This window comes from Ruditapes philippinarum, unplaced genomic scaffold (assembly GCF_026571515.1).
Source record: "Ruditapes philippinarum isolate M1 unplaced genomic scaffold, ASM2657151v2 ctg1345_1_1_1_1, whole genome shotgun sequence".
In the NCBI taxonomy this organism is placed as follows: Eukaryota; Metazoa; Mollusca; class Bivalvia; order Venerida; family Veneridae; genus Ruditapes; species Ruditapes philippinarum.
This window is the reverse complement of record NW_026860556.1, coordinates 210958-236645: the sequence shown is the minus strand read 5'-3', so window position 1 is coordinate 236645 and position 25688 is coordinate 210958. Positions and strand designations below refer to the sequence as shown.

Below are 25688 nucleotides of genomic sequence, written 5' to 3'. Positions count from 1 at the left end.
TCTGTACGGTGTCACTAAGATCAGCAGAGAAAAACTCTAAATTATTTAGGTCAAGAGGCATATTTATTTCAAAAGGTGTTTCAAAAAATGGGTCCTTGTTAACAACTTCATTGTCAGTAGGATTATCAGTTTTTAAGCAGGTATTTGCATGCTCCCGTAAGTCCCTAACATTGAATTCAACACCACAGATCATACATGGAAACTTTATATTGGATGTATTTGCCTCCTCGTTTTCAGACTGTAACTCCAGGGAGGTTTGAATGGGTCTAATGTATATTTTACTCTGTCCACCAACAACAGTTTTCAAGCTTTTTACATCCCAGCTTACATCTATTTTTGAAAGATTTCTACAGTTAGATCTACAATGCAAGAGTTCATAACCGCCACAGCTTTCAAGTTTTTTAAAACCACTTTCACCAGTAATAACAGAATCTACTTCTGATTCAGATGCTTCAGAATCAAAAGTAATTTTTTTAACACCTAATCCTGCCCTTTGTAGGCAAACTTTTTCCTCTTGACATGGAACCTTGGTTTGGTTATGATCTGCCAAACATACGAATGTTCCTGTCCAAGTTTTACGTCTAGCTGGCTTCTTTCTGCTGAATCTTGACCGGCTTGCCAAAAAAGCTCTACTGTCACCTAAAAATAAAATTGAAAACATAATTTGGAAACTTATTGATATATCAAAGCAGTTCCTTTGGAATAAAATTAAGAACTTTTATGGTTAATCACTTTTAAATTAAACACAGTTGTAAATGTTACTTTTACTAAATGAAACTAGAACTATTACTAAATGGGATTAATACCCCTGCAAGACTGCTTCGGAAATGAGGAAGTTACTAGTAACAGAATACCTTGCAAAAGAACTGAAATAGAGTTATGGTTGTGGGCAATTAAAGATAGTTGTGGTTCTTACATTTGCATTTCCTTTCAATGTGGTTGACCATTGATGAAGCTTTATTTAATTACTCTGTTATAGGCTCAAAAAGAGTTAGGCTTCTTGAGCACTGCACTCTTTCATTGCGCTTGACCATTGTATGAAGTTGTATTGAATTCCAACTACTAGTTTTCAAGTTATGCACTGGACAAAAAAAGTAACAAAGGGCAATAACTGTAATGAGTCCAAATAGTTATGGTTCTTGTGCACTGCACTTTATCTCACTGCCCTTGACCATTGTATGAAGTTTCTTTAAATTCCAAACATTAATTTTCAATTTATGCACTGGACAATAAATAGTAACAAAGGGCAAAAACTCTTAAATGAGTCAAAAAATAGTTATTGTTTCTGTGCACTACACTATCTCGCAATATACTTGACCATTGTATGAAATTGTATTGAATTTCAACTAGTAGTTTTCAAGTTATGCTCTGGAAAAGAAAAAGCAATGGAAAATTAACAAAGGGCAATCACTCTATAATTACTCTGGACAGAATTATGGTTCTTGTGCACTTCACTTCCTCTTAATGTGCTTGACCATTGCATAAAGTTGTATTGAATTCAAACTAGTAAGTTTCAAGTTATGCTCCAGACAAGGAAAAGTAACAAAGGGCAAAAGCTCTGTAATTCAAATTAGTCAAGATGGAGTTCTTGTGCACTGAATTTCCTCTCAATGTCCTTGATTATTGTATGAAGTTGTATTGAATTCTAACAACAAGTCTTCAAGTTATATACCCTAGACAAAAAAGCAATGAACTAGAAATGTGTCCATAGGACACGGATGCCCCCACACGCCACTGTTCTGTCAATCTTATGACTCTAGGTCAAATATTTTTTGGACTACATGTGCCACAAGTTGAAAACTAAAAATCAACAAAGGGCCATAATTCTGTTAAATTTGGTCGCAGCAAAAATTCCTACCTTTACTACCATCTACACATTAAGGTTGTTAATCCCTGGAAGTTTAAGCAAAATCTGCCATCCGGTTTTAGTTCACAAAATTTCTACATAGTAGATAATGAAAAAATCAACAAAGGGCCATAATTCTGTTAAATTTGGTTGCAGCGAAAATTCCTTCCTTTACTACCATCTACACATAAAGGTTGTTCATCCTTGGAAGTTTAAGCAAAATCTGCCATCCGGATTAAGAGGAGTTGCATTCACAAAATTTCTATATAGTATATAGTGAAAAAATCAACAAAGGGCCATAATTCTAAAAATTTGGTCGCAGCAAAAATTCCTTCCTTTACTACCATCTTCACCTTAAGGTTGTTCATCCCTGTAAGTTTAAGCAAAATCTGCCATGCGGTTTAAGAGGAGTTGCGTTCACAAAATTTCTACATAGTATATAGTGAAAAAATCAACAAAGGGCCATAATTCTGTTAAATTTGGTCGCAGCAAAAATTCCTTCCTTTACTACCATCTACACATTAAGGTTGTTCATCCCTGTAAGTTTAAGCAAAATCTGCCATGCGGTTTAAGAGGAGTTGCATTCACAAAATTTCTACATAGTATATAGTGAAAAAATCAAACAAAGAGCCATAATTCTGTTAAATTTGGTCACAGCAAAAATTCCTTCCTTTACTACCATCTACACATTAAGGTTGTTCATCCCTGTAAGTTTAAGCAAAATCTGCCATCCGGTTTAAGAGGAGTTGCGTTCACAAGATTTCGGGACGTACGGACGGACGGACTGACGGACGGACAGACAAGTGCAACGCTGTATGCTCCCACAATGTGGAGGCATAAAAATTAACAAAGGGCAATAACTGTAATTACTTTAGTTAGAGTTATGGTTCTTAAGCACTGCACTTCCCATTATTGTGCTTGCCCATTGTATGAAGTTGCATTAAATTCCAACCATTAGTCTTCAAGTTATGCTCCAGACAAGGAAAATGCAAGGGACAGCTGGATGGAACAACCGACCGACCAACCATTGAGTGACTCCTATATACCCCCCCCCCCCCAATTATAATTTTAAGATTCCCCTGATATTTCCTAATTGAACATAACAATATTATGCAATGAATTACCGTTGATGTTCAATATATTTTAGACGTGATGTTTTTCAAGTAAAAAATGTAAGTGAACAGGTAGATAATTCTTGCAATATTGGTACTAGAGTTATGAACCTTTTCACATAAGATGTGGTTAATGATAAGGAACATACATTTGAAGTATTAAGTTAATCCCATAAGAAACAAGAGGGCCATGATGGCCCTGAAATCGCTCACCTGTATATAGGCACCCAGGGCGGGCTAATTTTAACCCACGGGCTTTTATTTGAACAAACTTGGTAGATCCCCATTTGAAGATGTTTCATGATAAATATCTAAGCTCTAGCTCTAAGAAAATCTTTAAGTTTTTACTAAACACATATAGTGAAAAACAATGACCCACACCATCTGTGCGGGCCAATTTTGTCCCCAGGGCTTTTATTTGAACAAACTTGGTAAACACACACTAGAAGATAATTTATGCTTAATATCTAAACTCTATCTCTTTGGGCTTTTTAACAGAACATTTTTTCAGATTTTACTATATACATAAAAGGAAAATCAATGATCCCCGGGCCGGGCCAATTTTTTAACCCCAGGGCCCTTAATTTAACAAAAATGGTAGACACCCATTAGAAGATGTTTCATGCTAAATATCTTAGCTCTAGCTTTTAAGATTTTTTAAAAGAAGATTTTTTATGTTTTAACTATATACATAAAAGGAAAAACAATGACCCCCTGGGGCGGGGCCAATTTTGACCCCAGGGCTTTTATTTGAACAAACTTGTTAGACACCCACTAGAAGAGGTTTCATGCTTAATAGCTAAGCTCTAGCTCTTTGGGTTTTTTAAAAGAAGATTTTCTAAGTTTTTACTATATGCATATAGGGTAAATCAATGACCCCCTGGGGCGGGGCCAAATTTGACCACAAGGCTTTTATTTGAACAAACTTGGTAGACACCCATTAGAGGATGTTTCATGCTAAATATCTTAGCTCTAGCTCTTTGGGTTCTTTAAAAGAAGATTTTTTAAGGTTTTACTATATGCATATAGGGAAAATCAATGACCCCCTGGGGCCGGGCCAATTTTGACCCCAGGGCTTTAATTTGAACAAACTTGGTAGACACTGACTAGAAGATGTTTCATGCCATATATTTAAGCTCTAGCTCTTTGGGTTTTTTAAAAGAAGATTTTTAAGGTTTTACTATATGCATATAGGGTAAATCAATGACCCCCTGGGGCGGTGCCAATTTTGACCCCAGGGCTTTTATTTGAACAAACTTGGTAGACACCCATTAGAGGATGTTTCATGCTAAATATCTTAGCTCTAGCTCTTTGGGTTCTTTAAAAGAAGATTTTTTTAAGGTTTTACTATATGCATATAGGGTAAATTAATGACCCCCTGGGGCGGGGCCAATTTTGACCCCAGGGCTTTTATTTGAACAAACTTGGTAGACACTGACTAGAAGATGTTTCATGCAAAATATCTAAGCTCTACCTCTTTGGGTTTTTTAAAAGAAGATTTTTTAAGGTTTCATGCTAAATATCTTAGCTCTAGCTCTTTGGGTTCTTTAAAAGATTTTTTAAGGTTTTACAATATGCATATAGGGAAAATCAAACTTGGTAGACACCCATTAGAGCATGTTTCATGCTAAATATTTGAACAAACTTGGTACACACTGACTAGATGATGTTTCATGCCAAATATCTAAGCTCTAGCTCTATGGGTTATTTAAAAGAAGATTTTTTAAGGTTTTACTATATGCATATAGGGAAAATCAATGACCCCCTGGGGCGGGGCCAATTTTGACCCCAGGGCTTTTATTTGAACAAACTTGGTAGACACTGACTAGATGATGTTTCATGCCAAATATCTAAGCTCTAGCTCTTTGGGTTTTTTAAAAGAAGATATTTTAAGTTTTTTCTTTCGGTTGCCATGGCAACCAGAGTTCTGCATGGAATAAAATTCTTTGAACAATTTTTAAAGGTGACCACCAAAGGAACATTCCTGTGAAGTTTGGATGAAATTGGCCTAGTGGTTTATGAGGAGATGTCATTTAAAGTAAAAGTTTACGGACGACTGACGGACGGACGCCGGACGAAAAGCGATCACAAAAGCTCACCCTGTCACTTTGTGACAGGTGAGCTAATAAAAAAGTTATAGTAAATAAGAGGGCCATCATGGCCCTGAATCGCTCATCTGTAAATTCTTTGAACAATTTTTTCAAGTTGACTACCAAAGGATAGCAGTTTATAAGGAGATGTTTAAAGTAAAAGTTTACGGACAGGTGCTGGATGAACAGGAATCACAAAAGCTCACCATGTCACTTTGTGACAGGTGAGCTAACAAGAACTGACAGTAACGCTCGACTATTCGAAAATTTGTCACAAGGGTGTTTCATTGAGTATAATAATGCTTACCTATATGAATACATAAAATTGTCCGAAAAGGTACAAACTCTTCAAGTTTCAATACATTCCCTTCAGTAGTTATGGAGATACAAGCTTACATGCAAAAACTTAACCAAGAATTCATGAGTCGAAAAAGGGGCATAATTATGCAAAAAAGCAAATCAGAGTAATGGGACTTGTACCAATCATCTTAGATAATCACAGAGACCAAGTGTGTGAAGTTTCAATCCATTCCCTCTAGTAGTAATGGAGATACCAGCTTACACGCAAAAACTTAACCAAGAATTTCTAAGTCGAAAAAGGGGCATAATTATGTTAAAAAGCAAATTAGAGTTATGGGACTTGTGCCAATCATCTTAGATAATCACATAGAACAAGTGTGTGAAGTTTCATTCAATTCCCTTCAGTAGTTATGGAGATACCAGCTTACATACAAAAACTTAACCAAGAATTTCTAAGTCGAAAAAGGGGCATAATTATGTAAAAAAGCAAATCAGAGTTATGGGACTTGTGCCAATTATCTTAGATAATCACAGAGAACATGTGTGTGAAGTTTCAATCCATTCCCTTCAGTAGTTATGGAGATACCAGCTTACACGCAAAAACTTAACCAAGAATTTCTAAGTCGAAAAAGGGGCACAATTATGTAAAAAAGCAAATCAGAGTTATGGGACTTGTGCTAATCATCTTATAAAATCACAGAGAACAAGTGTGTGAAGTTTCAATCAATTCCCTTCGGTAGTTATGGAGATACCAGCTTACATACAAAAACTTAACCAAGAATTTCTAAGTCAAAAAGGGGCATAATTATGAAAAAAAGCAAACCAGAGTTATGGGACTTGTGCCAATCATCTTAGATAATCACAGAGAACAAGTGTGCGAAGTTTCAATCCATTCCCTTCAGTAGTTAAGGAGATACCAGCTTACATACAAAAACTTAACCAAGAATTTCTAAGTCGAAAAAGGGGCATAATTATGAAAAAAAGCAAATCAGAGTTATGGGACTTGTGCCAATCATCTTAGATAATCACAGAGAACAAGTGTGTGAAGTTTCAATCCATTCCCTTCAGTAGTTAAGGAGATACCAGCTTACATACAAAAACTTAACCAAGAATTTCTAAGTCAAAAAAGGGGCATAATTATGAAAATAAGCAAATCAGAGTTATGGGACTTGTGCCAATCATCTTAGATAATCACAGAGAACAAGTGTGTGAAGTTTCAATCCATTCCCTTCAGTAGTTAAGGAGATACCAGCTTACATACAAAAACTTAACCAAGAATTTCTAAGTCAAAAAAGGGGCATAATTATGAAAATAAGCAAATCAGAGTTATGGGACTTGTGCCAATCATCTTAGATAATCACAGAGAACAAGTGTGTGAAGTTTCAATCCATTCCCTTCAGTAGTTATAGAGATACCAGCTTACATACAAAAACTTAACCACAGGGACGCCGACGCCGACAAATGGGTGACTGCATTAGCTCGATTATTCTGCGAATAGTCGAGCTAAAAATAGTATTTTTAAGGAAAATTCTTCAAGTTCAAGGGGATATAAATCTGAGTTATGAACCTTGTCACATGAGATGTGGTTGATGATAAGGAACATATAATTTAAGTATGAGGTTGATCCCTTAAGTAATAAAGAAGTTACAGTTAAAAATCCTATCACATTGGTTGATGATAAAAAATATATATTTGAAGTTTGAAGTTGATACCTTAAGAAATGAAAAAGTTATAATGAACTAGAAATGTGTCATCATGCCACGGATGCCCCCGCATGCAGCCAAAATTTCAGATGTTATTATATTTAGTTCCAAATTTGTTTGCACAAATTATTGTTTTCATTTTAAGTTCAAAGCCCTTAAAACTTTTCAATGTTAACACAAACCATTTTCATACAATGTTCAAAGCACTGAAATTATTCAGTCTTAACCTTTTGAAAATAGCATATTTCATATTTGTAGCCAAAATAATGGCTACATACATTTCCACAAAAGTATGAGTGCTGAATCTGAATGTTCAAAATTTTTTCCAATATTCAAGAAAGATAAGTTTGTCCAAAATCATTGAACCACGACCAAATTCAAACTTAAACTGCCTATTCCTTAGATGTATCTATATTATTTTCAAAGTGAAAGGGACATAACTCTGCCAAAAAATCATCGAACCATGACCAAATTCCAACTTGACCTGCCCATTCATTTGACATATCCATATTTCAAATTTGAGTTGAATATGTAACACTGTTGGGTAGATAATGAACAGAAACTGTAAATTTCATATTTTTTTCAAAGTGAAAAGGGCATTACTCTGCCAAAAATTATTGAACCATCACCAAATTCGAACTTGACCTTGGCATTCCAAAAAATATCCATATGTCAAATTTGAGTTGAATGTGTTGTACTGTTGGGGAGATAATAAACAGAAACTGAAAATTTCATATTATTTTCAAAGTAAAAGGAGCATAACTCTGCCAAAATCATCGAACCATGACCAAATTCAAACTTGACCTGTATTTTCTCATGACATATCCATATGTCAAATTTGAGTTGAATGTGTTGTACCGTTGGGGAGATAATGAACAGAAACTGAAAATTTTCATATTATTTTCAAAGTAAAAGGGGCATAACTCTGCCAAAAATCATCGAATCATGACCAAATTCGAACTTGACCTGTATTTTCTCATGACATATCCATATGTCAAATTTGAGTTGAATGTGTTGTACGGTTGGGGAGATAATGAACGGAAACTGAAAATTTCATATTATTTTCAAAGTAAAAGGGGCATAACTCTGCCAAAAATCGTTGAACCATGACCAAATTCGAACTTGACCTGTATTTTCTCATGACATATCCATATGTCAAATTTGAGTTGAATGTGTTGTACTGTTGGGGAGATAATGAACGGAAACTGAAAATTTCATATTACTTTCAAAGTAAAAGGGGCATAACTCTGCCAAAAATCATCGAACCATGACCAAATTCGAACTTGACCTGTATTTTCTCATGACATATCCATATGTCAAATTTGAGTTGAATGTGTTGTACCGTTGGGGAGATAATGAACGGAAACTGAAAATTTCATATTATTTTCAAAGTAAAAGGGGCATAACTCTGCCAAAAATCATCGAACCATGACCAAATTCGAACTTGACCTGTATTTTCTCATGACATATCCATATGTCAAATTTGAGTTGAATATGTGCAACGGTTACTAAGATAATGAACGGAAACTGATGATGACGGAATGACAGAATGACGGAAGGACGGAATGACGGAAGGACGGAATGACGGAACAGGGTAACACTATATGCCCCGGCCATTACATGGCGGGGGCATAAAAATATTTTACTGCACCAAACTTTTAATCTGAAATCTGGCCGATGCAGGGGCGAGTTAAGGACAGCTCTCCATATACTTTGTAACTATTTACGTAGTTAAGGACGGAATATCTGAATTAAAGGACAACCTTTCCTTGTAAATATGAGACAGTCATTGGTAAATAAATACAAAGGCTGTATAAACTAGAAATGTGTCCATAGGACACGGATGCCGCTACACGCCACTGTTCTGTCAATCTTATGACTCTAGGTCAAATATTTTTTGGACTACATGTGCCACAAGTTGAAAACTAAAAATTAACAAAGGGCCATAATTCTGTTAAACTTGGTCACAGAAAAAATTCCTTCCTTTACTACCATCTACACATTAAGGTTCTTCATCCCTGGAAGTTTAAGCAAAATCTGCCATCCGGTTTAAGAGGAGTTGCGTTCACAAAATTTCTACAGATTATATAGTGAAACAATCAACAAAGGGCCATAATTCTGTTAAATTTGGTTGCAGCAAACATTCCTTCCTTTACTGCCATCTACACATTAAGGTTGTTAATCCCTGGAAGTTTAGGCAAAATCTGCCATCCGGTTTTAAAGAGGAGTTGCATTCACAAAATTTCTACAGAGTATATAGTGAAAAAATCAACAAAGGGCCATAATTCTGTTAAATTTGGTCGCAGCAAAAATTCCTTCCTTTACTACCATCTACACATTAAGGTTGTTCATCCCTGGAAGTGTAAGCAAAATCTGCCATCCCGTTTGAGAGGAGTTGCGTTCACAAAATTTCTACATAGTATATAGTGAAAAAATCAACAAGGGTCATAATTCTGTTAAATTAAGTTGCAGCAAAAATTCCTTCCTTCACTACCATCTACACATTAAGGTTGTTCATCCTTGGAAGTTTAAGCAAAATCTGCCATCCGGTTTAAGAGGAGTTGCGTTCACAAGATTTCGGGACGTACGGACAGACTTACGGACGGACGGACACTCGGACGGACAAGTGCAACGCTATATGCTCCCACTCTGTGGGAGCATAAAAAGTGGGAAAAAAACTTTCGTCTGACATTACAAGTTACATTGACTGTGTGACTCCCAGCACAGGACTATCCAAGGTATATTCCTTTCAGATAGGCTATCAAATAAAGGCTTTATAAGCCAATGTATAAAAATTTGCTTTTGGCACATGTCACTTTAATCAATCCAAAAACTATGCAAGATATCTTTTGGTAACATGGCAACCAGAGTTCTGCTTGGAATTTAATTGATTTAACAATTTTTAAAGTTGACTCGTAACCAAAGGAACATTCCTGTGTGAAGTTAGATGTAATTGGCTTAGCGGTTTATGAAGAGATGTTGTTTAAAATAAAAGTTTTTGCCAGAAAAAAGCAAACACAAAAGCTTACCATGTCACTTTTTGACAGGTGAGCTAAAAATAAAGGCTTTATGAGCAATAATATTCAAATTTGGTTTTTTACACCAATGACCTTGACCCTAGAGACCCCTTACTCCCCACAAAATTAGAGGATCACTTAGGGTATTTACCTACCAAATAGGAAACATTTCATTGAATAAGTGAAATGATTAGGAAATATTTAAGATAAATCCAACTTGCCGGAATAGGTTAACCATACAAGGCCCTATTTTCAAAGTGATAAAAAGGGAAATAACTGGGAAGAATGGATGGCACAGTTATCTTACTTAGCAATATCGTGTACTTTGTACTGATAAGTAAGTGTGATATAATGAACATTAGAACTTAAGATATATCCAAATTGCCATTTTAAGTTAACCAATTATTTATTTTTTAAGTGCTGAAAAGGGCAATAACTTGGTAAAAATGAAAGCTATAATCCAACTTGCCATTTTAAGCTAACCTGGTACGAACGGACGGACATTCTAACAGGAGAGCAGTAATGAGGCTACTCTATTGTTCTTTTTAGCCACACAAATGAAAATAGCCACATAAAAACATTACGGAATGAATGACATCAAAGAGAAAGAACAGTTACCTATTGTCCCTCTAGCCACATAATTACTGTCCTGTGAGTGCGGACGCTCAGACAGACGGACGCCAGAGAGTATAACATAATATGCCCAAAATTCTTTCGGGCATATAAAAATCTTAAAGGGCCATAAATCTTACATAAATCATTGAACAGGAAAATGCCATATCATATCACCATTATAGCATTTATAGCAATGTACAGACGCTGTCACAGAGGCTGCGAAAAGTTTATCGCCAGAAATGTTAAAAACATTACAAACATTATATATAGAAGTACTATTTATAAGTAAATATAATTGCAACAAACCTGCTGATGCATTTTCATGACATGCTGTAATTTCAGCACAGAACCATGCACGGTCTCCAATTGTAGACAGACCAAGAGATAGTAAATCAGTGTCTACTAATCTCTTGCATGTGTCAATACTGTCGATCCTCTGGGTTTTGAAGTTTTCAACAAGGTGTCTTAGACCTATTCTACCTAACAATGATGTAATAGTATCATAAGACTGTGCCATGATGTGCAGTACATCAATGAAACCTGAAATAAAAACAAATACAGGATGGTTTTGTATAATGTGACATATACAGACTATTTACTTGTTTAATTCACACTGCCAAAGTCAGAAATACAAGAACTGTCGGAGGACAGTATTGGCTCGACTATTCCACAGGCAATCGGTGCGTGGCTTGGATAGTATACATGTACATGCATGACCAAGCCCACTTATTTTTTTATAATTTTTTTTTTTTCACTAATAAAATATTTTTTCATTCAAAATGTTTTTAAAATATCTTATTTTCAATAAATCAACAAAGGAAATTCGTTTTTAAAAATTTCGTCCATATATACTATAAATATAGTAAAGGTAGAAAGGTTCGCCAGCGGACCTACCACCAGGCCTTATGTTACCTCCCAGATCTTTGTTAATTGTCAACCAATTTTCACAAAATAAAGTGCAATCTACGCAGAAATGATTTTTCTTTCGAAAAATGTACAATATATGACCAGTTGGTACGACAAAAGATGGAATTTTAAAGCGAAAATGCACTTTTTGTCTAGGTCGGCCATCGCTTGACCGAGTCGAAAGTAGACGATTTTGAACAAAAATCGATCTTTTTCTTAATAACAAACTAATATCAGTGCATGCAAACAGTTGAAACAGAAAAGGCAGCTATAATACTATCGCTTACCGGTCCAAAGTTAATCCAAAACGTCTGAAGGTACGCACTTTCAGTAGTTATTTGCACTAACTTTTTAAATTTCCCGACATTGTACATGTATACAAATCCTGATCCGGATATTGAAAGTACGCATGCTCTGTTCCCGCTGGTACCCTGCTTCGCTCAATCTTTATTATGCGAAAAGGGGTACGCATCAGGTACATCCGGGTCAGCATTTGTATAGATGTAATGTCGGGAAATTTAAATAGTTAGTGCAAATAACTACTGAAAGTGCGTACCTACAGAGGTTATGGATTATTTTTGGACGGTAAGCGATAGTATTATAGCTGCCTTTTCTGTTTCAACTGTTTGCATGCACTGACATTAGTTTGTTATTAAGAAAAAGATCGATTTTTGTTTAAAATCGTCTACTTTCGACTCGGTCAAGCGATGGCCGACCTAGACAAAAAGTGCATTTTCGCTTTAAAATTCCATCTTTTGTCGTACCAACTGGTCATATATTGTACATTTTTCGAAAGAAAAATTATTTCTGCGTAGATTGCACTTTATTTTGTAAAAAATTGGTTGACAATTAACAAAGATCTGGGAGGTAACATAAGGCCTGGTGGTAGGTCCGCTGGCGAACCTTTCTACCTTTACTATATTTATAGTATATATGGACGAAATTTTTAAAAACGAATTTCCTTTGTTGATTTATTGAAAATAAGATATTTTAAAAACATTTTGAATGAAAAAATATTTTATTAGTGAAAAAAAAAAAAATTATAAAAAAAATAAGTGGGTGTGGTCATGCATGTACATGTATACTATCCAAGCCACGCACCGATTGCCTGTGGACTATTCGGAAGGCTGTGACAAGGGTGTTTTATTGAGTATAATAATGCCAATTACCTATGAATACATAAAATTGACAGAAAAGGTACAAAGGCTTGTTATTAAGCAAAACTTTACCATGAATTTCTTAAGTTGAAAAAGGGGAGAGTATCAGCCTAAATGCAAGATAGAATTATGGATCTTTGTCAGTGACCTACAATTATGACCCTAAATGCATGTGTGAAGTTTTAAATAAATATCTTATATAGTTATTGAGATATGTAAAACTTGCATGTAAACATTAACCAAGAGACTACGTAGAAAAGGGGATATGAATCAGCCTAAATGCAAGATAGAGTTATGGAACTTGGTCAGTGACATACAATTACACTGGAGCCGCGATATAGTGCTCATGTTGGGGTCCATGATCTCAAGACAGCGTTGTAACTAGTAACTTTTTATAACGCTCATTGTGTAATTATAGCGAAAATATCGCATTACCCCACCCACCGCCAAAACATATAACACTTGTTAGTGGAAATGATTGTTTACTTACCTTCCAATGGATATCAGTCCAAGCTTTTTTATATATTATTATTAATTATTTTGTAAAGCATTACTGAATATCTTTAATACAAACATGAAATTTTACGAATTAAAAATATAAACCACGAATGTACAATTGTTTATAAATTTCCAGTAAAACAGCGGTGTTACCGTGTGTTATCACAGGCAATCGGTGCGTGGCTTGGATAGTATACATGTACATGCATGACCACGCCCACTTATTTTTTATAATTTTTTTTTTTTTGTTTCACTAATAAAATATTTTTCACTCAAAATGTTTTTAAAATATCTTATTTTCAATAAATCAACAAAGGAAATTCGTTTTTAAAAATTTCGTCCATATATACTATAAATATAGAAAGGTAGAAAGGTTCGCCAGCGGACCTACCACCAGGCCTTATGTTACCTCCCAGATCTTTGTTAATTGTCAACCAATTTTCACAAAATAAAGTGCAATCTACGCAGAAATGATTTTTCTTTCGAAAAATGTACAATATATGACCAGTTGGTACGACAAAAGATGGAATTTTAAAGCGAAAATGCACTTTTTGTCTAGGTCGGCCATCGCTTGACCGAGTCGAAAGTAGACGATTTTGAACAAAAATCGATCTTTTTCTTAATAACAAACTAATATCAGTGCATGCAAACAGTTGAAACAGAAAAGGCAGCTATAATACTATCGCTTACCGGTCCAAAGTTAATCCAAAACGTCTGAAGGTACGCACTTTCAGTAGTTATTTGCACTAACTTTTTAAATTTCCCGACATTGTACATGTATACAAATCCTGATCCGGATATTGAAAGTACGCATGCTCTGTTCCCGCTGGTACCCTGCTTCGCTCAATCTTTATTATGCGAAAAGGGGTACGCATCAGGTACATCCGGGTCAGCATTTGTATACATGTAATGTCGGGAAATTTAAATAGTTAGTGCAAATAACTACTGAAAGTGCGTACCTACAGAGGTTATGGATTATTTTTGGACTGGTAAGCGATAGTATTATAGCTGCCTTTTCTGTTTCAACTGTTTGCATGCACTGACATTAGTTTGTTATTAAGAAAAAGATCGATTTTTGTTTAAAATCGTCTACTTTCGACTCGGTCAAGCGATGGCCGACCTAGACAAAAAGTGCATTTTCGCTTTAAAATTCCATCTTTTGTTGTACCAACTGGTCATATATTGTACATTTTTCGAAAGAAAAATTATTTCTGCGTAGATTGCACTTTATTTTGTGAAAATTGGTTGACAATTAACAAAGATCTGGAGGTAACATAAGGCCTGGTGGTAGGTCCGCTGGCGAACCTTTCTACCTTTACTATATTTATATAGTATATATGGACGAAATTTTTAAAAACGAATTTCCTTTGTTGATTTATTGAAAATAAGATATTTTAAAAACATTTTGAATGAAAAAATATTTTATTAGTGAAAAAAAAAAAAATTATAAAAAAAATAAGTGGGCGTGGTCATGCATGTACATGTATACTATCCAAGCCACGCACCGATTGCCTGTGGACTATTCGGAAGGCTGTGACAAGGGTGTTTTATTGAGTATAATAATGCCAATTACCTATGAATACATAAAATTGACAGAAAAGGTACAAAGGCTTGTTATTAAGCAAAACTTTACCATGAATTTCTTAAGTTGAAAAAGGGGAGAGTATCAGCCTAAATGCAAGATAGAATTATGGATCTTTGTCAGTGACCTACAATTATGACCCTAAATGCATGTGTGAAGTTTTAAATAAATATCTTATATAGTTATTGAGATATGTAAACTTGCATGTAAACATTAACCAAGAGACTACGTAGAAAAGGGGATATGAATCAGCCTAAATGCAAGATAGAGTTATGGAACTTGGTCAGTGACATACAATTACACTGGAGCCGCGATATAGTGCTCATGTTGGGGTCCATGATCTCAAGACAGCGTTGTAACTAGTAACTTTTTATAACGCTCATTGTGTAATTATAGCGAAAATATCGCATTACCCCACCCACCGCCAAAACATATAACACTTGTTAGTGGAAATGATTGTTTACTTACCTTCCAATGGATATCAGTCCAAGCTTTTTTATATATTATTATTAATTATTTTGTAAAGCATTACTGAATATCTTTAATACAAACATGAAATTTACGAATTAAAAATATAAACCACGAATGTACAATTGTTTATAAATTTCCAGTAAAACAGCGGTGTTACCGTGTGTTATCACAGGCAATCGGTGCGTGGCTTGGATAGTATACATGTACATGCATGACCACGCCCACTTATTTTTTTATAATTTTTTTTTTTTCACTAATAAAATATTTTTTCATTCAAAATGTTTTTAAAATATCTTATTTTCAATAAATCAACAAAGGAAATTCGTTTTTAAAAATTTCGTCCATATATACTATAAATATAGTAAAGGTAGAAAGGTTCGCCAGCGGACCTACCACCAGGCCTTATGTTACCTCCCAGATCTTTGTTAATTGTCAACCAATTTTCACAAAATAAAGTGCAATCTACGCAGAAATGATTTTTCTTTCGAAAAATGTACAATATATGACCAGTTGGTACGACAAAAGATGGAATTTTAAAGCGAAAATGCACTTTTTGTCTAGGTCGGCCATCGCTTGACCGAGTCGAAAGTAGACGATTTTGAACAAAAATCATCGATCTTTTTCTTAATAACAAACTAATATCAGTGCATGCAAACAGTTGAAACAGAAAAGGCAGCTATAATACTATCGCTTACCGGTCCAAAGTTAATCCAAAACGTCTGAAGGTACGCACTTTCAGTAGTTATTTGCACTAACTTTTTAAATTTCCCGACATTGTACATGTATACAAATCCTGATCCGGATATTGAAAGTACGCATGCTCTGTTCCCGCTGGTACCCTGCTTCGCTCAATCTTTATTATGCGAAAAGGGGTACGCATCAGGTACATCCGGGTCAGCATTTGTATACATGTAATGTCGGGAAATTTAAATAGTTAGTGCAAATAACTACTGAAAGTGCGTACCTACAGAGGTTATGGATTATTTTTGGACCGGTAAGCGATAGTATTATAGCTGCCTTTTCTGTTTCAACTGTTTGCATGCACTGACATTAGTTTGTTATTAAGAAAAAGATCGATTTTTGTTCAAAATCGTCTACTTTCGACTCGGTCAAGCGATGGCCGACCTAGACAAAAAGTGCATTTTCGCTTTAAAATTCCATCTTTTGTCGTACCAACTGGTCATATATTGTACATTTTTCGAAAGAAAAATCATTTCTGCGTAGATTGCACTTTATTTTGTGAAAATTGGTTGACAATTAACAAAGATCTGGGAGGTAACATAAGGCCTGGTGGTAGGTCCGCTGGCGAACCTTTCTACCTTTACTATATTTATAGTATATATGGACGAAATTTTTAAAAACGAATTTCCTTTGTTGATTTATTGAAAATAAGATATTTTAAAAACATTTTGAATGAAAAAATATTTTATTAGTGAAAAAAAAAAAAATTATAAAAAAAATAAGTGGGCGTGGTCATGCATGTACATGATTGTATACTATCCAAGCCACGCACCGATTGCCTGTGGATAGATCGAAAGTAATTGCTTTTTAAAATTAAATGCACGCTTGGGTGATTTACTTAACTCTTCGGTGTTTGCATGTTTTAGCTAACAGTTTGATACCTGACTGATCAACAGTTCAAAATGAACAAAAGAGCGGATTAACGCTAACCTGTGTATGACTTCACACCTTCTTATCATGAGTGACGTAATTTATGACTGTTTATTGCACTCGACTGACACATTGAACAAGCGTTATAGTGGATAAGGTGCGGTATTGATATACATGAAAAAAAATTATAATCGGCGAAAAATATGATTTTTTTTTTTGGGAGCCAAGGCATTTGAGCGTTCTACTGAGATTAGCGCTATTCCAAAGAGCGCTTTATCACGGCTCCAGTGTATGACCCTCCAATTATGACCCTAAGAACATGTGTAAAGTTTCAAGTAAATATCTTTGAAGATTTTTTAACCTTTAACCAAAAATTCTAAGTTTCAAAGAGGCAAATAATTCTGCAAATATTGCAGGCAGAGTTATGCAATTTTGCAAACTGTTGTACATTGTAACTATAAAAAAAGTATTGTAAATTTTAATTGAATATCTCAAGCAATAATTGAGATATTTGACTTTACAAAAAACTTTAACCAAAATTTCTAAGTTAAAAAGGGGCATTATTCTGTCAATATTGTAGGCAGAGTTATCCAACTTGTCAATCTGATGTACCTTGTTACTGTAAATAAGTATTGTAAGTTTCAATTGAATATCTCAAGCAATAATTGAGATATTTGACTTTACAAAAAACTTTAAGCAACGCAGGCGCGGACGCTGACGCCGGGGCGACTACAATAGCTCTCATATTCTTGTATTTGCTGTAAAATTTAGTTATTTACTGTATAATGGATAGCTGCATTATTTGAAATACAGTTGTTTTTTTTTTTCAATTAAGCATTACCTATTTCTGCAAACATAACAAGAGTGCATTAGTGAAAAAATGCTATGCCACCGTATTAATATAACATATAACATGTACATAATGAAATTCAATGACCTCAGGGTGGGGCCAATTTTGACCCCAGGGCTATAATTTGAACAATCTTGGTAAATGTCAACTACACATGACAAATATCTGACCTCTAGTCTTTGTCAATTCAGAGAAGAAATTTTGAGGAAAATCTTTACCCCCCGGGGTAAGGCCAATTTTCACACAAGGGGCAAAATTTGAACAACTTTGGTAGAGGACCTATAAATGATATAAAATATCAAATATCAAGGCTCTATACCTTGTACCTTTAGATAAGAAGATTTTTCTAGTTTTTACTATACATACATAATGATAATCAATGACCCCCTGGGCAGGGTCAATCTTGACCCAGGGGCTATAATTTAAACAATCTTGGTAGATGTCCACAACACAATGTTACATGTTTAAAATCTTGGTAGATGTCCACAACACAATGTTTCATGCCAAATCTCTAACCTCTAGCCATCGTCAATTCAGAAAAGATTTTTTAAGGTTTTACTATATACATATATAGAAAACCTGTGTGACCCCCCCCCCCCCCAGGGATGGGGCCAATTTTGACACTAGAGACATAATCTAAAGATGATATCATATACCAAATATCAAAGCACTCAGTGTTTTCGCTACTCTGCATCTCTTGAGTTATTGACACAATAATTTCACGAATGACGCAAAATTGGAAAAAGCACAGCGCATTTTCTATGACGCAGTGATAATCTGCTTTACATGTAATGAGATGCATTCTCATTAAGTTATTTCTCCTATTATTAGTGCCATCCTGTTAAAATCAGCAATTATTGTTTGAGTATCCCAAATTGATTTATTTCCGGTAACTGCGGGTATGTTTAAGATGCTAACTTATTCTTTGTCGTTATCGGCACAACATTTAACCGTCCTACAATCAGTCACGGTATCCAGGATCTAGACATGCACGCCAAGGTCAGGTGTAAACATGCAGACACATTTCTCACAATGGCAAGCTCACCACAAAAGAAGGGCTTTTAAGTCAGTGTCATAGATAACAATGTTATCTACATCTCTGCTTTAGTGGCTAAAAATATCAAAGTTTCTGCAATAAAGTATGACCGGTTAAATGTTTTCATGCATTCTTCCTTTCAAGATTTTTCATTTGCATCCCCAAAGAGTGAGAAATTGAAGTTCATGTGAGAAAGCAAACAGTTCTGATATTTACTACAAGTATAGTTTTTACTTATTTAAAATTTGACCCGTAATAATTTCAAATGACCCTTATATTTTATACAGAGGGTCTCAAATGACCCTCAAAAAATCTAGTCTGGCAGAAACACTGACTTAGCACTAAGCCTTGCCCCTTAACCCATTACTTCATGAGGATTTTGTGAAAAATGACTGTTTTCATTGAAAAGTCTCCCGTTACAAGTTCAAATTGCTATAATACTATAACTAGAACTCCGCGAGTCGGATGTGTCGCCTTGTGAACAATGTAGTTTAGGGGAAATGGCCAGGACAAAAATGAAATATGAAAAATAACAAAGGGCAATAACTAAAAAAATAATAAGTGCAGAGCAGCAGTTTCTGTACACTGCACTTCTTATCAAAAAGATCTATCATTCTATGATGTTTCAAGTAAATAGCTTTCATACTTGAGGAGAAATGACCAGGACAAAAATAAAGTAAGAAAATCAACAAAGGGCAATAACTCAAAAATAAAAAATGCAGAGTATCAGTTCTTATGCACTGCACTTCTTTTTAATGAGATTTATCATCCTATGAAGTTTCAAGTCCATAACTTTTATACTTTCGGAGAAATGGACTGGACAAAAATTAAGTATGAAAATTAACAAAGGGCCATAACTCAAAAATTAAGAAATGCAGAGTACCGATTCTTGTGCACTGCACTTCTTAATAATGAGATCTATCATCCTATGAAGTTTCAAATCCATAGCTTTTATACTTAAGGAGAAATGGCCAGGACAAAATTAAAGTATGAAAATAAACAAAGGGCAATAACTCAAAAAATAAGAAATGCAGAGTACCAGTTCTTGTGCACTGCACTTCTTCTTAATGAGACCTATCATCCTATGAAGTTTCAAGTCCATGGCTTTTATACATTAGGAGAAATGGCCCAGACAAAAATAAAGTATGAAAATTAACAAAGGGCAATAACTCAAAAAATTAGGAAGTGCAGAGTACTGGTTCTTGTGCACTGCACTTCTTAATAATGAGATCTATCATCCTATGAAGTTTCAAGTCCATAGCTTTTTTAGTAGAAGAGAAATGGCCCGGACAAAATTAAAGTATGAAAATTAACAAAGGGCAATAACTCAAAAATTAGGAAGTGCAGAGTACTGGTTCTTGTGCACTGCACTTTTTAATAATGAGATCTATCATCCTATGAAGTTTCAAGTCCATAGCTTTTTTAGTTGAAGAGAAATGGCCCGGACAAAATTAAAGTATGAAAATTAACAAAGGGCAATAACTCAAAAAATAAGAACTGCAGAGTACCGGTCCTTGTGCACTGCACTTCGGGTTATTGAAAGAAGCATGCATACCAAATTTGAAGTCAATCAGACTTATAGTGACTGAGTTATGCTCCGGACAAGCTTTAGGGGACGCCGACAACGACGCCGACAACGACGCCGACACAGACGCCGCCGACACCGCCGACAATAGTAACCCCTATATGTCACCTTTTCAAGGCGACACAAAAACTGCTTCAACACTAATCAAACTTGGCACAGATGTTGACTGGACCTTTGCCTTTGCTACAACATGCTCAGGCTAAAAAAATTTATTACCATGGCAACGAGGGGACATCTCAAAATTGCCAAAAATCACTATTTTGATTTTTTCCATCAAAATTGATTTCAAAGTGCTGCAACTTCTCAATGGATTGAGATAGAGTCAAATGCTTTTCATCATTGGTTACACGTTACTTAATGATCAATCTGGGGTCTTTTACAGCCTCTCACAAGTCCAAAATTTTCTTGGCGATGAGGGGGACTCCGCCCCCCTTCAACCCCCCCCCCAAACAGAAGGGGGCACATCCCCCTTCTGGCAACCCCCTGATGTATCTTTTTTTTTTGGTGGGGGGGGGGGGAGGAGGGGCGCCGAATAAGAGGTCACTTTTTTTAACAACATTTCTCAAACAAAAACAAGTGTTTGGGCCTAAATAACTAAATAAGGCATTTTTTCATCATTTGAGACAACAAAAAGGGGGGGGGGGTGAAAAAGGCGTTAAAAGGCGTGTATATGAAGTAATGGGTTAAGACAAGAAATTTAGTTTAATAAGTTTTCATTATATACACATAAGGAAAACCGATGACCCCTGGTAGAGGACCTATATATGATATTAGACCAAATATCAAAGCTCTAAGCATTCTAACTTCAGACAAGAATTTTTTTCATGTTTTTAATATATGTATAGTTCTCCCCTTGGGTACTCCACCTTTGCCTGTTCTGGTGTAGTAAGGAGCACCTTAATGATCATAAATAGTCTTCAAATGTATTTTTTCTGCAATTGTATACATATCTAAATAAAAATGGGAAAAATTATAGCGAAATGTTGTTCGGTTTTCATTATATATGTCTTTAATGAACGACACCGTTATGCGCCATTTTCAGTCCCTTATAATGCTACTTTCAGTATAAGCAAAGAATGAAAGTTTACCCAATGTGAATTGTTCTAAATCTGGTTGTTTCACCATCTGTACAATTTTATAGCAAAAGTATGAGCCCCTAGTGTATAGACTTCAAGAAATATTCAATAATAGCCCATAATTTAAAAAAATATATGACATTTTAGACCTAAATTGTAACTGAAATGACACAAAATAAAGCAAATTTCATTTCTGTCAGACTTTAAATGATGTTACTTTTTCATACATCAAAGTAAATCCCTTGTTAATTAAAAGCTTTCATGAATGCTATAATAATTGCCATAAATATAAGTCACATAGCACATTTAAAGGCAGTCAGATAGACATTAAAGAGACCCGATTGAGTTGTCTCCCTTGCTCTAGAGAAATTCAACCCGGTATATAAAAACTAATTAAGGTCCAGCTGGAAAGGCTTATCAACATGAGGTATGACCAAAAACTCTTCAGTTATGACTCATATATGGTATTTAATACACACAGAGATTTCATAAATGCATTTTATACAGAAAATTTGTGCAGGACAATTGCTGGAATATATAGTAGAATTTGGAATACTTTATGCTTCTATAATATAGATCATAGGTTTGAGAAATTTTTCATATATTGGAGCTTAAAATTGTGCAATATGGGTAGATCTAAAGTTAGGAGAAGTAGCAAATATAACAGGGCACACAAAAAAACTCAGTTTAAGCCTGGAGTAAAACATGTAAAACATGATTATAGCCATGATAATTATATAAATGACTTACCAAATGAACCTGTTGAACAAGTTGTGAGACTTAGTCAGTCAGAGGCAACTGATGTAAAACATATAACCAGAAACAGCAAAAGTGATGATGATGACAGTGTTAGTCTACCATACTCAGACCAAAATCTGAAAATGAGGTAATAAATGATGAAGTTGCTGAAATTGATGAATGTATCATTGTACAATTAGACAATTTAAAACAATTAGTGTCATTGGTCAATCTGCAGCACTTCCAAAACGCGTCCATTTCCCTGAGAATAGTGCGACGGCATGGACTTTATATCAAAGTATCTATTCATTGCCAGAGCTGCCACTTTCAAAGTGATGCCGGTGACGAAATCTAGAATGGGAATGGATGATGTGTCACTTGTTCTCACCTGCTTAAATTTCAAGGCACCTTCTTCATCCCTCATTTAGAAGAAAGTGAACAAGGCCTGTGACAGGGCCGAAGAGGTTGGAGAGGCCCAGTTACAGGCCAATCAGGACTACCTTGGCTGTGTCCTGTCTATGTCAGGGAAAAAGGGAGCAGACGTTCAAACCGATAGCGTCTATGCTTGTCGGCCACAGGGGGTGGCGAGAGAGCTAAACAATGTTTTTGTGCTATAATAGAGCATAATACACCCAGGGGTCTCGTACTCTCACAGGCTAAAGCTAATAAATTGTGAAAAAAGAGAGGCTGCAATCATTTGAAATGTTCGAAAACATACCCCCAGCACGATTCAATTGCGGCTAATGAAAAATTTTTGTTAAATAAAAATTTGGACAAGATACGGAAATCAAATAAAGTTGAAATAAATTCTATTACCACAGACGCAAGCGCGCAACTAGCAAAGACCATTAGAGACTACAAAACTGAGAAAAAAATTAAATTAAAACATTACACTTGTTACATTCATAAGCTTAGAAATTTAGAAAAACAATTACGAGCGATTAAATTAAAATCAAAGCTTCCGTATGGTCAAAAAAAGGAGATTTTTGTTAGATCTTTAGCGAAGTCTGTGAGAGCACGTGGTCGTCTGGAGTTGCAAAATGCAAGGTCACTGAAGTACGAAGACAATGATTTTCTTTCGAAATGTACCCTTGCTTTCAAAAACATTATTCCATGCTTCTCGAATAATCACTCATCGTGTTGTACAAAATCAACAGTGTGTCAACACCATATGGCCATTCTTGATAAATACAACACAAAACATCTACCGTATGGAAAACATTTACAACTTAATAAACAAGATAAAGAAAACATAAAAGCAACTTTTCTCAAAATTTTAGATGTGAAAACCATTAAGGCTATGGCAGAACTTTTCAATACAAATCGATGCGAAAGTTTACATTGTACTATTTTTAATTATGCCCCTAAATTCACGTGCTGGACAAAAAACTTTTCAGGGCTCTGTCATTCTGCAACACATTCTAGAACTCTCGGCACATGTATAGCTACAGTCAAATTAGCTAATGCCATTGGTATAAACGTTAAGAAGAGTTCAAGAATGTTCTTGCAGCTTAAACAAATGGATACAAAGGGAATGTATCATTCTATGCGCCAAAAGACTATAGAGTATAAGCAGTCTAGATACTTAATGAGAAAACGCGAACTGAATTTCTGGACTCGCTTTACTCTGGAGTACCCTCAAATCTTAGTAAAGAACACAATTATGGTGTGAACTGCTGAAAATTTCTGCCATTGCACAGAAAGTAATATATACTCAAAACTTCAGTGACTTTGCATAGTAAACACAAACTTGTGACTTTCAAGTTAGCTTACAAAATACATCCCATGTACCCATGGTACATGAAATGTCTATATTTTTAAGTAGAAACTGATGAAAATTGTATGAAAATATTGACCAATCAACTATTTAAATGATAATAATCATTCTCCTGTATGTTAATCTACTGAAAATACTGGATAAGTGTCTTTTTGCATAAATTTTACTTGATATGCAAGCACAAAATTGCTTTCTCGCATTCTCGAACAATTCAGCTATTTGAATTATCTCCCTTTTTAAAGCTGTTTCTTGAAGCTACCTGTGATTTCACAGTGTCCAAACTCATCAATGCTTTTGTTGATTTGTTTAATAGAGTTGATAAGCTAATTTGGAAGATGAAATGTGAACTTTGAAAAATTATCATTTTACCTTAAGGTTATAAGCACTCCACACTAAATTTCCTATTTCGGCCGTCCCTGACCACACACAAAATGTCAACGCTTCCTCCTATGAAAGTATAAAACCTGAAAAAAAATAATCATTTCATTAACAACACATAACACAAAACATTGCAAATCAACATCTAAATTGTCACAAGTATTGTGGTAGAACTATACACGGAACTGTGATTCATTCCGTATCTCGCCGAAAATCAACTGTGGTCTGAGACCTAAAAAAACAATTTCTGTCACTCTGTCAAAAATTACCTGCAAATATAGCAGCTATAGAAACACTGTTTCTCTCTTGGCCAATCCCTATACATGCAAAATATCACAAAGATACAGGTGCTTGGCCTTGCAGATTTTTTGCTACTGATGAAAGTATGTACCCCCTTGAAAAATGTCTTGATTCTTCCGAGCCTGCAGTTGAAATGCACTGTATGCAGTAAAACGGTGTTCTGGACAATATCTGCCTGAACAATTTATTACTAGCCCTATTTTCGAATTTGCCAGAGTTCATATTAGATGTTACAAAACCAAATCTGATGCTGAAAATGCATTTTGAACTCAAACAGTCATTTAACTCCAGAATATTTACACTTTCAAAGAAATCCTCCCTGGCCTTTCAAAACTGTGGCTACATTTAGTGTGGTGTGCTGCCTAAGCAGAAAATTTGTTTCTTTATCCACTGATAGTATACATGGAAATGGTAAATTTTATAAAATGAATGATGGAATTTGATTTCAGGTTTCCCACTGTTTTTTTTATCATGCAATAATTCTGCCTTCAAAAAGCCACAGGTTGTTTTTTTGAAAATTGAAAAGAAATCACTGAATTTGACAACCCTGTCTGCTGACGGCTTACAGACACTTCAACCCCCAGACACTTCACCCTAGGCCATTTTTTTGCAGACACTAAGTGACTTCCCCCTCATTTTAAGAAATTTGATTAAGACACTTCACCCCTCATTTTTTTATTTTGGGTTTAACAATTATTTATGTTGACTATGTTAAATAAATTCAATAGTGATTGAGTATGTTTATTGTTTCAACCAATGTCTAATAAATTTTGAGTTGATTTAATTCTTGAAGTTTTGGTACTTAAGTTTGTTTTCAGTTTGATCCTTACCATATAATAATCATTGAGTTACGTTCATTTGGTGATGGTTTGTGCTTTAACCTTGTGCTTAATTCACATAACTGGTGCTATTTATTTGTTTAATAAATGACATTATGAATGATCTTGATAAATGTGTCTGATAATGATGATAAATAATTTATATTTACTATATTTTATAAAGCAACCGATTCATTCATTCATATTCATTTTATTTATTTA

The 25688-nt window shown here is 35.0% G+C and overlaps 1 protein-coding gene across 1 annotated transcript; it reads right to left on the bottom strand.

Moving 5' to 3' along the window:
• LOC132760609 (uncharacterized) lies at window positions 1-25688 on the bottom strand (the record flags this gene model as incomplete). Its single annotated transcript, XM_060752619.1, is given in 5 exon segments — window positions 1-639; window positions 10990-11223; window positions 22206-22330; window positions 24340-24434; window positions 24618-25688. Coding segments are annotated over 2 exon segments (850 nt in total), but the record flags the coding sequence as incomplete, so codon positions are not given.